At 41.9% G+C, this 16,040-nt stretch overlaps 1 protein-coding gene across 2 annotated transcripts; it reads right to left on the bottom strand.

Moving 5' to 3' along the window:
- Positions 1 to 2,161: 2,161 nt before the first annotated feature.
- ATMIN (ATM interactor) lies at positions 2,162 to 15,335 on the bottom strand. 2 transcript variants are annotated; one of them, XM_064159984.1, is made up of 4 exons: positions 15,100 to 15,335; positions 11,184 to 11,309; positions 10,463 to 10,662; positions 2,162 to 9,508 (listed from the first exon to the last, which is right to left on the bottom strand). In XM_064159984.1, exons 1-4 carry the CDS (start codon positions 15,328 to 15,330, stop codon positions 7,678 to 7,680), a joined length of 2,388 nt encoding a protein of 795 aa, XP_064016054.1. In that variant the 5' UTR covers positions 15,331 to 15,335; the 3' UTR covers positions 2,162 to 7,677. The 2 variants fall into 2 exon arrangements, with proteins under 2 accessions (XP_064016054.1, XP_064016053.1); XM_064159983.1 differs by having other exon boundaries at positions 14,689 to 15,193.
- Between the last annotated feature and the right edge of the window lie 705 nt (positions 15,336 to 16,040).

Below are 16,040 nucleotides of genomic sequence, written 5' to 3'. Positions count from 1 at the left end.
ACCACTAAAAATACAGCTGTTTCAGTGAGATAACTGAAAAATGAACTGCATTGCCAGTTAACAGTAAGTAAAACCAAACATGTAGTAATTAAAAGTTGTGGTGACTGCAGATAGGTACTACATTCCTAAGAACTGCGGGTGGGGAGGGAAGTTTATAGTTGCAGGGAAAACTATACACTTAATTTTCCCATTTTCCAGTGTTTCATGCTAGGAAAGAATTTTGCTGAGGTTTTGGAAACTGTCAGATCAGAGGGTTTACAATGTAGTGCAAGATATTTCTGGAACCATACTGGCAGATTATTGCTACAGAGAGAGATCAGAAAAGCTGCCAGCTAAGGGCCAAGAACATAAGAAACAAATATACAGCACTTAAGTCACCACAAGCTTAATCAAGTTATGTGCCCTTGAATAGGCTGGGTTCTTCTAGCACAGGAAACAGCAGCTTCTTGTTTACGTGTAAATTCTCTCAAGAATAACAACAATCCCAATCAGGGAAAGGAAACTTCAGGGCTAGATCAGCTGTAAGTGCTTCCTGTGTTCAAGGTGCTAAACCAAAACAAGCAAAGAGGGAACTGTTGACAACAGTGTAAAAATACAATAATGACACACCTGAAAGTTAAATCAACCTTTCCTCTCCTTCTGTTTTAGGTACAAACTTCCAAATGACTGATTCCAGGAGACTCACTGTCAAAACCCAGAGCCAGAACGAAAATCTACCTCTAATTTCATTGTTTGGACAGAAAACAATTAGCTTGCCAGGAGGCAATTTCTTTAAGTGGAGGAAATTCAGAACTAAGCACAAACGAGTCAGGACGCTTTCACTGCCAACAGAAGAAACAAGTGAACTCTCAGCAACATCACATAGTTCAAAAATACATGAGGCTTTCCTGATCTCTACACAGCCATTATCTTCTTCTTGATCGTTTCTCAAATGAGTGTTAATTTCTTGTGCTGTTCAGACTGTCTCTTATTTGTGAAAGTTTCATGAGGATCAGTCTGTCAGAGATACAACTTTTGTCCATGGGCCAAATCCGTTCTGAAGAGTGAAAAGTCTGAAGTAACAGCCTGAACTCTGCAGAATCACTCTACGACAGGAACAGGGCTATTGCTCCTGAAAGGATAGTCAGCATCTTACACACAGTTTCCAGACACTTAGGACATACTTGTCTCTGGACTTCCTTCCATATTTTGCTATGACTAGAGATGAATATGGCTTTTTACAAATATCTCAAGAGTATGATGTGACTGAAGATGGCAGCCTGCTACACATCAGAGAATGCCTCATTGGTTCCTATAGCAAATAGCACAGATGAACTTCCAGAAAGAAGCACCTGCTTGTTAATTTGCTCTGAATTACATATACAAGACATGCAGGTACAGTAAAAATCAGCATTCTGTATCCTCCAACTAACAGAAAACAATGAAATGATTACTAAGCATGGCAAGTGCACAGAAGAGGGGCAAACCAACCTACTCTACCTTTTATCATAGCATTCATAGAACAAAAAGAATCTGTTACATAAAATATAATACAAAATAATACGAGCTGTCAGAGGGCACAGTAATACTCTGATAGCTTATTCTGAAAACTAATCACCAGAAAGCAGTTGAATTTCTACTTATGTTACTTATGATCTTGAAAATGACAGGAGAGTGGATGGTAAGGCAGAGGAAGAATATGAAGTCATCCTTGAGTCCTGAGAAGTTTGCTGTAGAAGAAAGACATCTGTGATTAAGCTGGAGCTGTAGAGGTATTGTGTTGTGCACACAAGGTAACTTGAGATGGAGCACTACCAGTGCAGCCCTGCCTGTATACATTAGATTCTGCACACCAGGGTCACCTGCAGTAGATAATCTCTTGAATGGATTTGTTTCATGTTTATAAAATGTTCTATCCAGACACTCCAATTAAATTTGTGTAGCATTTGAACTTCCTATGATTCATAAGAGGAGTATGCAGGAAAACTTTTGCTGCCTGTGGAGATTAAGGACTGCCACTGCAAGTCAGTTTTGATGCAGAAAATCTCTACCAATTCAAAAGACACCTAGCATTCAAGAGGCAAGGTGTTAAGGAGCAATGGGTGGCACATGCCAAATGGTACCAAACGCCCCACCCATGCCTCTGTAGGCAGATCACAGTCATTAAAACAGAAGGCAAATATTTATTTCACTTAGCTTTATTCCAAAATATGAATAATTTACAGAACTAAGTGCTTCATTTGTGAACAAAACATTTCAATACTTGTGAATAACTTACTAGTAGCTTTGTGTAACACTTCAGTTTCCAACAGAGGGAAATATGAAACAGTATTTTGGCACAAGGTTTTCTCTGCATGCATTATATATACTTAGAAGTTTCACAATTGCTGGGATAACATTCCTTCTTTGGGATTGTCACTTGTGAAAGATCTAAAAATTGAATGCTTGCTTTTATCTACTCATTTCACGTTTGCTGGCTTAAACAGCAAGAGTTAAACATGGACATAATTTGAAAACTAGATCTGTCCAGTAGATCAAGATCCCACCAGTGATGAGAAGAACATTTTAAGGACATTCCTCAGCCTTACTGAAATTAAGTCACAAATGCTTCAGGAAAGACTCACCCACAAGGTTTATTACTCATCCATTCCAAATAATTACAAGTTTAAATAGATCATAATCAGGTGCTGAATTCTGCAAGCTGAAAAAAAACATGGCCTGTTCATATCTAGTTTTATCAGAGATGCACTGGCAAGTATCTGTAGATAGAATTACTGTCAATCTAGCTCTGCATGCAAGTACTTGAAGCACACATGTAAAGCATGTGTTGCAAAATGTGCAGTTTATGTTGCCATGAGTCACCTATTCCATTGCTAGGTATACTGAAGATATTGCTGTAAAGCCAGTACATGAAAAAGAATCAGAAGTGAAAGACTTCTGTTATTTAACTCAGCAGTTCCTTTGGGAGCTTGCACTGTTTCAGGCTGTCTGATTACATTTTTGGTGAGCGGAAGAGTCTGGAGCATGAATACAAACACACCCTCCACCTGACTGCAAGGCAATGCAGAGCTGAACCATGTACTACCTTGATTCTGTTCATTGCATAGCAATGGCATTTGAAACAAGAAAATTCACTCATGCTCTAAGCAGCAAATCCTTCTAGTATACATTTAAATCACATCAACTGCTAAAAGAAGAAGAAACAGAATATGTATGTTTGCATCCTGCACTGAAGCTTGCTGCATTCCACAACCCTATCCTCATAGTGTTCATATAAAGCTATTAATGGAAATCTGTTTGCAGCAGACCTGTTCTACCAGGAATGCAACCACAGCAGCACCCTAAGCCAAACATGAACAAAAAAAGCTTGCGAGGCCCAGAATGTAAACAACATTTTGGTGTGAATGTGGATCAAGTTTAAAACTCCAACATGTCAGAAACATATTAAAGCAAAGGATGCTGTACAACCTTAACAATAACAGTAAGAATATTTGGTTCACCTCCAAGTTGTCATCTCAGTTGCAAGTTGAGAGCCCTATGTTAATCTAGAACGACTTAGACCTATTGACTTACCCTATATTTGCAAGGCTATTCAAAAAATAAATTAAACCCCCTCTAACCCCCTAAAATCTCAATCCTGCTAACAGACATCTCTACTCAGCCTGATCCAAAAATACAGAAAAAGCCAAATTCAGATCTAAGCAGATGAGAGCATGTGATAGCAATGTAAGATTTTACAACAGTGGAAGGCAGCCATCTCTCTGTTCTGTTGCCTCTACGCAATGAAGGTACCTCTGACTAACAGGGAAATTCAGCCTTTTGTTTTCAACAAAAAAAAAACCCCAACCCATTGCATGTGCATCTTGGAATAAAAAAGTGTAAGGAGCATTAGTTGTGTACGTGACGTTACAGACATGGATTGAATTGTTCAAACCTAGAGGAGGTCTCAAAGGCTTGTGTAACTTACAGCTGCAAGTGCATATTTTAAGATTTCATATCCTTTGGAGGTGAATTTCTTTTAGACACAAGCAGCTTTGCATAGCTAAGAACATGTAGTGTTAGTAAACACCAGCTCTAAACTACCAACTTCTCTAGGTTGACCTGAAGAGTGGAGGGAGGATTGCTCCCTACCCAAAGCAGAAAGAAGTGTACTAGCACAATAAAGCCAAAACTAGAAGAAATGTACATCTACTGACATACAAACTTTTAGTACTGTGACAAACAAATATGGAAGGCACAGTACAAAAATAAGACCTCTCATTTTCCATGTTTTGTGCTGAAGTTCTCACAGAACACATGTGCCAAATTTGCTATGTTCTATTTGTTTGTTTTATATACTAGAGAAAAGCTCAAGTCAAGCTACAAAACTACTAACTAAATTTTAGAGTAGCATTATACAAGCATTCAGCTCAAGGTCAGCAATCACAGCATAACAAATTTAAGCAGGAAAGGCAGAGAGTAAGTGCATGTAACATTAGTACCACTTCCAGATAAACACTTCTGCTAAGCGGCCATGAAGAATCTGATGTTACTTTTTATAGCAATTCATTGGACACGAAAGAGAATAAGCAAAGTAAGAAGTCACTGCTGATCAATACTTACAATAGACACAGTGCCTTGAAAATCAAATCAGAGACAAACTGCAGAAAAAGGGAGATAAGTATCATTTCAGCACTACCAGAAAGAGATCTGACTGCAGTTTATTTTTAAAACAACAGCCAAAGTAGAAAATTTGCCTTTTTAAAGAGCTTACTCGAAACAACTCATTCAAAGCTGAAGAACTTGCAACATTCAGTAGCATTATTTCAGATCAGCTCTCAGTAAGTTTACTCTGGGGCTTGGCAAAGTATAAAGTCAGGTTGCATTCTCCACATTTTCACAAAAATATTTATTAAATCCAAAGTGTCTGACAGATGTCAGCAGCACAGGATCCAAATCCATTTCTAACTTTTATGAATAATTTACCGAGCATCAAATTTCTGAAGAAAAAAAGTTAATTTTGGTCAGAATGAGCCACTCCCCCTAGGCAGTGCAGACATTTAATAATTTCCCAACCCTGCCCTTTCAATAAATAATGTCATGTTGCACTACTGAATTCACCTCATTTAAGTTACAACTATTATAAACCCTGCATGTTCTAGTAAAACACACAAAGCTCATAAATACTTTCAGTTATAAAGTACAATAAATAACAGTTACATTGTAAAATTGTGTCCACACAAACCTTAGGTTTTTTTCTGATAGTCACTGATGTTAAGAGCTTTGGTTTGCACTCTTAAGAACCTGCCATTCTTATTGTGATTTGTGAAGTAGTTTCAAAGTTCTTTAAATGCTATCTGGTCTCTCAGATGGCTACAGTTCAAAGCCTTCTGTTCCTCATCACCTGTGAGTCCTTTCTCTTGCAGAAAAAGATTGATTTTCTACATCCAGAGGTAATGAACAGTGTCTCACTTCTGCATTCTAAAAATTCACTTTTCTCCAATCAGGTTCATAGTAATTACTTCTTTTTCACGTGTCAGTAGATGACTCAAACATGGGAAGACACAAATCTTTGAAAAAATGGGGTCTGAGATTCCAGCCAGGGGCAAGAATGGAGATACAAAAATACTGTGATAGAATAAATTAACCTAATTTTGTTATTTACCCTATTTCCCAATTTCAAAGCAGGCAGATAAGCACAAATCAGTCATACGTTCAAGAGAAATAGAACCACAAGTGATGTCTTTTTTCTAACACACCCCACCTTCAGGATCAAAACTCTAGGCACTGTGAAACCTGGGAGGGTTTCCCTAAAGCAGAATCACTGTACTCCTGGAAGGAACTGCAATATTCCTTTCTGCAGCTTCCTCAGCCAAAGACTGGAAGTGTCTGATCTCACACCTAGAAATGCTGAAAAACTAAACATGCAGCACAGCTATGGTTTCAGGAGGCTTTCAGAAGGAAAAGATGAGTTTTGAGGTTAACCTAAATAGATTACTACCAGTAAAACTAGAGATGCTTACTGTATCAGCATCATATGGCAATTTGAGGAGTGGTAGAAGAGGAAAAAAACAAGATATTGCTCATTTTCAACAAAACAAGCTAGCTGCAATGGATGAGTAACTTAACTCCCACATCCTTGAGGATATGAAGCACAAAGCACAGCAAGTCTTCAAAAACTAAGGCTTGGACATACATTTACTGATGGGCTGCCTAGTAAATATGCAGCCAACACCTCCCCTCTCACAGTGGAGGAGTGAAATCTGTTACAGGCTCAGGAATTTGACAAGAAGAGGTTTTCTCTTTTCATTTAAAAGAAACTAAAACCTGTCCAGGACAAAACCAGAGACCAACATTTTGCAGCTTTTATAGTTAGAGATAAAAATTGCTTAAGGCCAAATTTCCACATACATTCACGAGTGGATTATTTTTTCTCCATGCAAATGAAAAAATACTGCAAACAAGGAGGGGCAAGATAAACACTAAATAAATAAATAATCCAAGAGGTTTCTTCTTGGAAAACTCAAGTTTGTCTGAATTTGACTATAGTCAGAAAACCTCTCTAGAAGCTGCAAGAACTGAGAGCTACAGATCCATGTGCAAAAACAAGATACAGCTGTTCTGAAAGGGTTTCTGTGAACTCATCTCCCAGTTCTGTTGTACAGATTCCAATTGTTTCTGGAAGTGAGAATTCCAAAAACATGAGTCTGGGTGAATGAGCATTTTAGAGAACTGAATTTCCTGTTTCTAAAGATTTCTGTTAGGACAGAAGAGGTATAAACCACTGTAACATTTCCTAACTTGTATCTTCATAAAGCTAGGAGAATGTCAGTGAAAACAATTATTCCAGTCTTTGAGGCACACACATCATACATTTACATCTTACAGACAGAAATAATTCAAGGAAATCCCTCACAAAGACTCTAAAAATGTTAGTCCCATTTTATTATACCAGCTAAAAAGATGACATACTAATTTTCCCTACACTTACGTATTCCAAGTCCTTTTCCTACCCTTCAAAGAGCATTAATGCCACTCAGGGGGAAAAATAACTAAAAGTACTGCATTCTACATGTTTTAAATAATAAATACACTCAACAATTCAAGAGTCTGTCTGTGTGTAGTGTGTTGGATGGGTATTTGGTAAATACCAACTTATGCAGAGAGAGAAAGAGCTGTGAAGGCATAAAGAGAAGACAATACGGCTTATCATGTTCACGCCGGATTTAAAGTACAAGCTACTAAAAAAAGTAAACAGAAGTAGCTTACACTAATAGAATCCTCCCCCATAAGTTCAGGGAAGTATCTGAATTGGACAGGTCAGGGTTTTGGTCCAGCACATTGGAACCCTATATGTAAGCCAGAAATAGGGAGATGTATATATAGAGAGAGAACAACTTCAGAAGTTCTTCCATTTAAATGAAAGCAGTATCATCTCTGTAAAGAAGTTTGAGGAGAAAAACATAGGCACCACACAGATCTTTTTTAAGGTTCAAAAGTACATGAATATGTTACAGCCTCCCCTTCACCCCGTTTATACATACATAGCTTATATGAAGTTACATATTCAACAGAGTACCTTCAGCATGGAAAGTCTCTTAGGCCAATGGCTCACAATAGTTACATTCAATAAAGCAAAGTGGCTAACTTGGACAAGCCATCTCTCCCATCCCAAAAACTAAATTTCAAACCACAGGAACCAGTTACATTATGTAGTAATCAATGGTTGCGCTTATTAGAGCTCTGGAACAAGGAGCACAGCTCTTCACAGGTCTGTGTTTCTACTGAACTGAACTGGGACTCCATTGTATTCCAGGCTAAGTCAGCCAGAAGAAAGTCATCCATTGCTGTCTGTGTCTCATTGCTGGTAAGGAATAAACTCCCTAGATTCTCAAAGCAGCTATCCATAGTCTGTGTCTCAGCACTGCTGAGCTGGACTTTGCTTTCAAGATTCTGAGCAGGTATGGTTTTAGTAGCTGGGTATAGTTCTGTTTGGGTTTCTGTATCAGATGAATCAGTACTCATAGAGAAACTAGACTGCTTGAGAATACTTCCTAAAGGCAGGTGGGTATTGGTGTCCAAAAAGAAATTCAGGTCTGTCTGTGTCTGTGTATCAAACATCTCCAGACCTAAGAAGTTAGAATTCCCTCGGCAGCTGTATGATTGTGTGGCATTATCTGAAAGTAAGAAATCAGTCTGAGTTTCAATGTCCAGTGACTCCAAAACTGGCTCAGAGTTTAGGGTACCAAGCTCGCTCTCTTCAGTCTGAGTTTGGATATTGGATGCTGAAAAGAACTCTTCAATGTCAAAATCTATTCCTGTGCTCTGTGATGGACCAGAGGGCAGCTGAGTATCAGCATTAGAACTTGTCTCAGACAAAAGGCCACGATTATCAAGTGTCTGGCCAGATATGTTTCCTGAAAAGATGTTTTCCAGATCACTTAGTAGGTCCATTGTCTGGGTTTGATTATCCATTGTATTTTGAGGTGGAAGTATATTAGTTTGTGTATTGAAGCCAATAAGGGATTCAGACTTTCCTGCATCTTGATTCAGGCTCTTCCCATTACTCCTTTGCAGCAAGGTTTGATCTAGATTTGCAGGCATTAAATTGTTTTCTGGAAGTTCGATGGGAGTAGAAACATTGTAAGATGAATGAACATTGTCAAATATATCACTGCACATTACTGCCTGGTCCATTTGCACCCTTCCATCAATAGAGTCCTGTGTCCTACTGGTTTGAGTCTCCCTAGAAATGCCACACGTTGGAAAACAAACCTGACTAAAAGCATCAGTCTGAGCAGCTATGGATGAAGTCAGCTTGGAAGCAGGCAGCAGCGTCTGTGTTTGTACGCTGATGGGCAATGACACCTGTGAACTGAATGACAGATCTGTCTGAGAGCAAGAGGAGACAGAAGCATTGGGAGTCCAGGCTGCAGCTGGCACAAAGTTCTGTGAAATACAAGACAAATCAGTCTGTATATTTATTGAAGAAATTTTGTTCTTGTGACAACCATTCCCCAGCTCTTGCCCAGTGTTAGTCGATGCAACCTTATCCAATTCAACTTGTACACCAGTGCTTACTGGTTCATGATCACCAGAATTTGTCACTTTTGAAACAGGCATACTATCTTTAAATACAAGTGTTTCTGCCTCCAGTGCTGGAATCAGAATTCCTATGGATTGAGGCAATAAATGAACAGTACTTACAACTGAACCTTGATTATCAACAGCCACTACAGCAGGTTTGACAGAAGGGTCTGTTGCAGAGACATAGACAGGCAAGGGGGCGAGCTGCATCACTGGAAGTTTAACCAAAGCCACCTTGGGCTTTGGTAACAGCATCTTCGGTGTACATTTTGGCTGCATTTGGTTCATGCAGTTCGAGCGGCAAGAGCTTTTGAGAGAGGCCACTAGTTTCACTTCAGAGGACTCCAGTTCCTGAGTGCCAGGGTTATTACTGTGTGTACTGATGAATGCTTCCTTTGCTTTCTCTGCCAACTGCTGATTATGTACGGAGGCTTCCATTTTCCTTTTCTTACTAGGAGGATCCCTGTGAACATGAGATCAATAATTTATTCTCCTTTCAAGCACAAAACATCTGCCTTCCATTCTTTTGGGTCACTGCACTGAAAACAGGAACTGAAGCCTTAGATGAGGTTGCAAGTAATCTTGATTAAAACACAGAAAGGCTGCACAAACTTCAGTTTTGTAACATTTTATTCCTCACTCTTTCCGCTTAATAAGGCAGAAGGGAACCTCTTTTATGGAGGCCTCTTTCTAAACGGAGGTAGGAGTTTAGATGCTAGTTTCTTTCCTCTTGTACAGTAAAAGCACTCTGATAGGAAGATATTTTATTTGTTACTTTGATGCTAAGACTGAGAACTGACAGTGGCTCTTAGTGTGCAGGTGAAGGATATTCATGGAAACTGAAGATACAATTAGCATTCCTTCACATGAAACTTAATTTTGCAGCAGTTGAATCTCCAAGAGAGACAGGCTAGGCCTCAGCAAACAGACTACCCTTTATGAAATCTATGGACACGTGAAGACAACTGTAAATCCAAACATGCATGGATATAGGCATTAAAAAACCAAAAAAGAATCCACTAATACTTGCAAAGGTTACTAGAAAATAAACTGAACTGCATTCCACACCAGAGACCACCTATAAACATTTCCAAATCATTTCTACTCTCACAGAACTGTAAAAGCAGATGCAACAAGCACCATAAGTACTTATACCAATGCAGCACAGTGCCATCAGTACTTTTTTGTGTTTCTATTTAGGGAAACATGATCTTATTAATTAAACAATCAGTACTGCCTTTGACAAACCAGAAACCACAAGCAGCAGAACAAAGAAAATGCAAACCATCTTACAGCTGAAAAAATGTGAGCCTACTTCCAATGTAATAGAGAAAAAAGGAGACAAGAAGTCAGTACATGGGAAACAGAGGACATGGTAATGAATATAAATATCATTGTTTAACTGCTTTGCTTTTACCTGTGTTCTGCAGGAATTTCATGGCCAGTTCTGTAAATGTGAGACAGCAGTGCTGTTCTGCTGGCATAAGGGCACCCACAAGTGCATTGGAAAGTCTTGCCACAGACTTCTATGTGCCGCTTCAGATACCATTCTGTACCATAGGAGTTACTACACTTATCACATTTGTGCTTCTTTTCAGCATGCATTTTCATAAAGTGCTAGAATACACAATGAAAAAGAAACATTAGCTGTCAGGTAAGACAAAACAGAAAACCATGTTTAGGGGAGATAATATTCACATTTTTTTAGCTGTTAAATGCACTGAAGAGTAGCTTAAAGAAATCAACAGAATGGCATTAAAGTTTGCAAATCTGCTTGTGCTATGTGCATCTGAAAACATAATAAGTAAAACAAAACATCACATTTACATGTCCCAATGCTATTGGAGGTTTCCTACGGGCATTAATAAATCTAGAGACAAATCTTGCCAAAGAGTGTAGTAAAAGCAGATGTTGCAACATGTGCACAGAGGATCTACAACTGAGTAAATACTCTCAAGTCAAACAGGTCAACTGCAGAGCAAACAGCAGAACTTTTCCCTTTTGTTTATGGCACCAAGGGCCAGCCAGTCACTTCCTATGGCTCACACTAATTGAGTATATCTGAATACAAACATGTACAGCCGTTAGAAGTAAAGACTAAACCAGTACAAAAAGGATACTTTAGGAAACATGAATACCTGTTTTACAAGAGAAAATTGGGAAAATGGTCTGTTTGGTCCTCTAGGGCAGCCTTCAATGGGACAGCAGTAGAGTTTCTGTGAAGTTTTCAAACCCTTCCTTATTGGTGCATTTCGTTTTCCATCCTGAAAAACAGCCAGTTGAGAAATTGACAATTCTACAAGTTTGCAAGTTAACAACATTCCAAATGTGCATCAACTCTGTCTCAAGGAGTTTCACCTCAATGAGCTGAAGGCCCTTTAAGTTTAAATGGAGTTTTCACCTAAGCGGATGAGACTTTGCAACCAAGTGAAATTACCTCAAGCTCTACAGAGTAGCGGGACTGTACTTTTACCAAGCTACTTGCTGCCCCAAGCCAATTACAACTGCCAAAAAGCTTTCCCTACAGATACTACACTACACTGCCTACTCAACGTGGTTTTACTTGTTAATAGCACAGCCTACTTCAAGCTCCACTAAAATTAGTCACACACTGTGTAACACAACACTTCCCTGACAGTGGAATTCTCTTGGCACTGTTTGGAGTCTACTTGCAATAAAATGAAAGATGCCAAGTACACTGTCACTTACTTAAAATCATAAACCAATTTTCACTAAAGTCTGTCAAATTAACAACTTCTGTGCCAATTCTGAGCCTCCAAACCTTAAACGATTGGCATACCTGTGCTTGCCTTGTGTGCTCTGCCTCACTGACCACAAAATACACACAACAGAAGAAAACCATACAACTTGCTCTGTGAGACTCTCACCAAGACATACAAAAAGGACACACTAGTCAGATTGTCTGGATTGTTAAGCCACACAGAATTTATTCCTGTTGAGAACACAGCCATGGAAACCAGACAAGATGTATCTGTCTAGACATATCCATCTAAGAGAATCTCAGTGGAAGCATCAGACATCTGTGTTTAAGCAAAAAAACATAAAGTGAGCTACTGAAAATCAGAGTAGCTGTGAGTCTCCTTACATCCTGAGACTGAGTGGGAGGCCAATCAAGTCTGAAGAGCCAGTTACAGTAGCCCACAGTGGCATCCCCAAGATAACTACTCCGGGAAGAACTACCAGCCCATGCCCTCTTTGAGCTCTGCACCCAATTTTCCTCAGTGTGATGACACTGACAGCAAGCACAGCAAGGGGTGGAACTTTGATTAGTGTACTGGTCACTCCCTAACCACCTTCTTTGGGCAGGTCTCCAGTAGCTCTGTGTTGGCACAGATTAGGTCAAACATAAAGCATCCAGGAAGCACAGCAGCCTTCCCATGTGAAACAAAAAGTACGCACCACAGTTGCCAGGACACTGATCACACTCCTGCTTCTTACCTATCTATAGTTAGTCATAGCCCAACAACTGTTCTGAGCTACCTGGGACTCGATTTTGAAGCATTCCTTTCATTTGCACTTCAAGAATACTAAAAAGCAGATGAGTGAGACACTTGGATAACTTTGTTTTTCCTCAAATCGTCTCTCGATCTAGGATACTCATGTAAAATGTAATCACTTCAAGCAATACTTCAGTTATATTTCCAGATGCTCAACACTGCTGTTCAGCTGTCATTTCATCAAGAAAACCCAGAAAAATATCCAAAAAGGAAATCTTCATGTACTGTTTTAACATTCTAAGCATTTTTGTGTACAGCAGTTTTCCCCATGGACAAACCATTCATACACAGGCCTGTTTTATCTCTGCTGAGTAACTAATGTGATTATTTTTGCATCTCATAGAGCCACTGCCCAAAACAGGAATATGACTCAAAGAAATCCAGTTGTTCCAGCCCCACTACACCCAATTACGCTTTTTAACCCTGAGTTTACCCACAAACAATTTGACCAGATGCCAGTCTCAAAGCCTTCAGGTGACAAAGAGATTTTCCTTTAAGACAAAGCTACATTTAGTCTCTCTCACTGCAGATAAAATCAATATGTTTTGTTGGAGTTCCTTACTGCTAAGCAAGAAGTTATTCAGTGTGCCTTATACTCAATATCACAATCCAACAACGAAGGCAGGAATGTGACAAATATGTTTAGGCACTTAAAAGGTTATTTAAAGCTACCTAAGTACTGAGGTATAGAATAATACCAAGTGTTTAAAAGCCATATAACCATTATTAAGATGCTTTTTTTAATGGTTGTGCCTCGAATGTCTGTTTGTTGCAACAAGCTGAAACACTAAAATGTTAGTCCAAGTCCACATCCTTCTGGAGAAAGGGTAACCAACACGTAAGACTTTTTTCTTTTTACCTTCACATCCTGACTTTTTCATTCAAAATGCACTCTCAAGCCAAGTCAAGATGTTTCATCCAAGACACAGTACAGCGAACTAGCTTCCCCTAAATCTCGGTAACTTTTTGCTCTCAATTACAAAGCCTTTGGAATAAATTAGACCATGCTGAAAATTTGCATCCACACACACTTCAGCATTTATCCAAGCTGCCCCAAGATCTAGTAATTAGGTGTATGAAGTACATTACAATTCTACATGGCACTGATAGTTAACAATTATTTGGACAAGTGCAGCGTTTCCTCACCCGTCATACCCTGAGCAGGAGTTACATAACCTGCAAGCTGCAGCCCTCGCTGGCTGCTGCACGCACTCAGAACACAAGCTTACAGCTGCAAGGACAGTCTGCTCAACCTGAACGTACATCTTCAACTTCTGCTGCAGCTCCCCTCACGTACGTGTGAGATCCAACAGCACACACAAAGCTGTTAGTGCACATCAGGAAATCAAACGCTACAGTCAGAGACAGGAGATGGCAAGTATGCTTTTTATCACTACTTCCTTTTGTTCATCACAAATGCTCATCTGTAACACATGCCTGATTCTGTCATTCACAAAACAAGGATATTTATTGTCTGCCCACTGGAGCTGCATTTCCAGCATGCATCTATGAATGCCCTGCTTGAATTTTCCAGGAACAGGATTTATCCTCACTTGGCATTACGATTTTGAGAGAAGCAGACATCCTTCTGCACGGCCCACACTCGAACACGCACTTGCTGAACTGGGTCTCTCCTCCCCCCAGCACATGCTGCGTTTTCCCAGGAGTACTATGATAATGAGAGCTTGTTTCCAAAATGGCATCCATCTAGGGTTCTTTTTTTGGCTCACAGACACTTTTAAAAACCAAACAAAACCCCCAACACAAAAGCACTCAGCATGTGGATTACGATGGCGTGCCAACTGCTGAGGCTAGGAAACGCAGAATGTTTGCACAACACCTGACCAGTAGGGCTCTAACGTCTTACAGCAGAAAGGGAAGCCATAAGCAAGCGAAATAACAGAAACAGAGACCCAAAGAATCGCCTCAGTACTGTTTAATGCCGGTACGAACCCGGTTAGTATCTAGGGGTAATTTTAGTGAAGTGGTCGCACAGCCGTGTGCCAGCACGCTCTTCTCGATTCGGGGAAGATTCAGCCAACGAGAAACGCTTAGTTACTCCCCTCTGGAGTACCCACCCCCGCCACTCTCACTACACTCCACAGTCCACCCCAGCAAAGCCAACCTCAGCCGGTGCCTCTCGGGCCCCACGCAGGGCCGCAGGCCCCACAGGGGCCTCGGCTTCCCGCCCGGCAGAGGCAGATCCCCTCAGCCGCCGCAGCGGGCAGGGGCCGGAGGCCTGCGGCTCAGGGCGGCTCCTCCGAGAGAGGCAGGGGCGGGAGGAGGCCCAGGCGCCAGGCTCTGGCGGACCAAGATGGGACTTCTGGCGGGACCCCGCGCCGGCCTCGGGGGCTTCGGCCCGGAGCGGCAAAAGCAGCTGCGCCATTACAGAAGCCTCACGGTGCAGGGTAAGGGGCGGGGCGACCCCCCCCTCACCGCAGCCCCCGCGGCGTTCAGCAGGAGGGAGGCGTCTGGCCGGGCAGAGTCCGGCTTCGCCTCACCGCGCAGCGGGCCCGAGTCGGGGCGGCGGCGGTACCTGGACCGGGTGCGCCTTGCTGAGGTGCATGTTGAGGGCCGGGCTGTTGGGCAGGACCTTGCCGCAACCGGGCACCGTGCACAGGATGTTGGTCCTCACTTGGGACAGCTCTGTCACCGAGGGCCGCACCAGCTCGCCGGCGGGCGGCAGATCCCCCACGGGCACAGCCGCCGGTGCCGGGGGCCGCCCCAACCCCCCGCCACGCCGCCCGGCTGCAGCCGCCGCCGCCATCGCCATGTTGCTGTCAGCTGCTCAGCCCCGCACTTCCGGGGGCGGCCGCCAATAGGCGTCTCCGCTGCTGAATATTCAGCAGGCGCCCGGCCCGGGCCCGCCCCCTGCACCACCGCCGAGCTGCGAGCCGCAGCGCTGGGAGCGGAGGGGCCCAGCCGGGAGACCGGGAAGGCTTTCCGCGTATAGAATCGAAGGAGGATGCAGACGCCAAAGAGCAGGGGAAGCTACCGCGTGTGAGAAAGGCACTTGTGTCAGTTGCGGCTCGTTCCGCATTCAGGGGGAAAATATGAGAGCATCTCTGCACAGGAGGCAGCGGCCACTTTAAAGAACAAAAGGGATCTCTGGGCGGTGGCCTATAGCTTGACCAGGGCTAAAAAGGTATGATAGTATAAGGGGGAAAAGAGTTAAGTGACAGACGTGCTCCCACGGTGCACTGAGACCTCGTGTTCATTGTACAGCTGCTGCCCTTTCATGTGCAGAGTTCTAGTGCTAGTTGTGAAGTAGGTGCCTGCGTAGCAGGAAGGGCTGTGCAGTTCCTGAAAGGGCCCTGGTTAGAGAAAGTTAAGTGGTGTACGTGTATTTGAATACGAGACCAACGTTTGTGTTGTTCACAGCAGACAGAGTGCCTTTCCCAGAAAGAAGAAGCAGGCAGAGGGCCAGGTACTCAATGTCTTAGAGCTCACAAATACTCTACCGTTGTGGTAAACCAC

The sequence above is a fragment of the Pogoniulus pusillus genome, chromosome 20, assembly GCF_015220805.1.
Source record: "Pogoniulus pusillus isolate bPogPus1 chromosome 20, bPogPus1.pri, whole genome shotgun sequence".
In the NCBI taxonomy this organism is placed as follows: Eukaryota; Metazoa; Chordata; class Aves; order Piciformes; family Lybiidae; genus Pogoniulus; species Pogoniulus pusillus.
The sequence above is the reverse complement of the archived record's forward strand: the minus strand, read 5'-3'. Positions and strand labels throughout refer to the sequence as shown.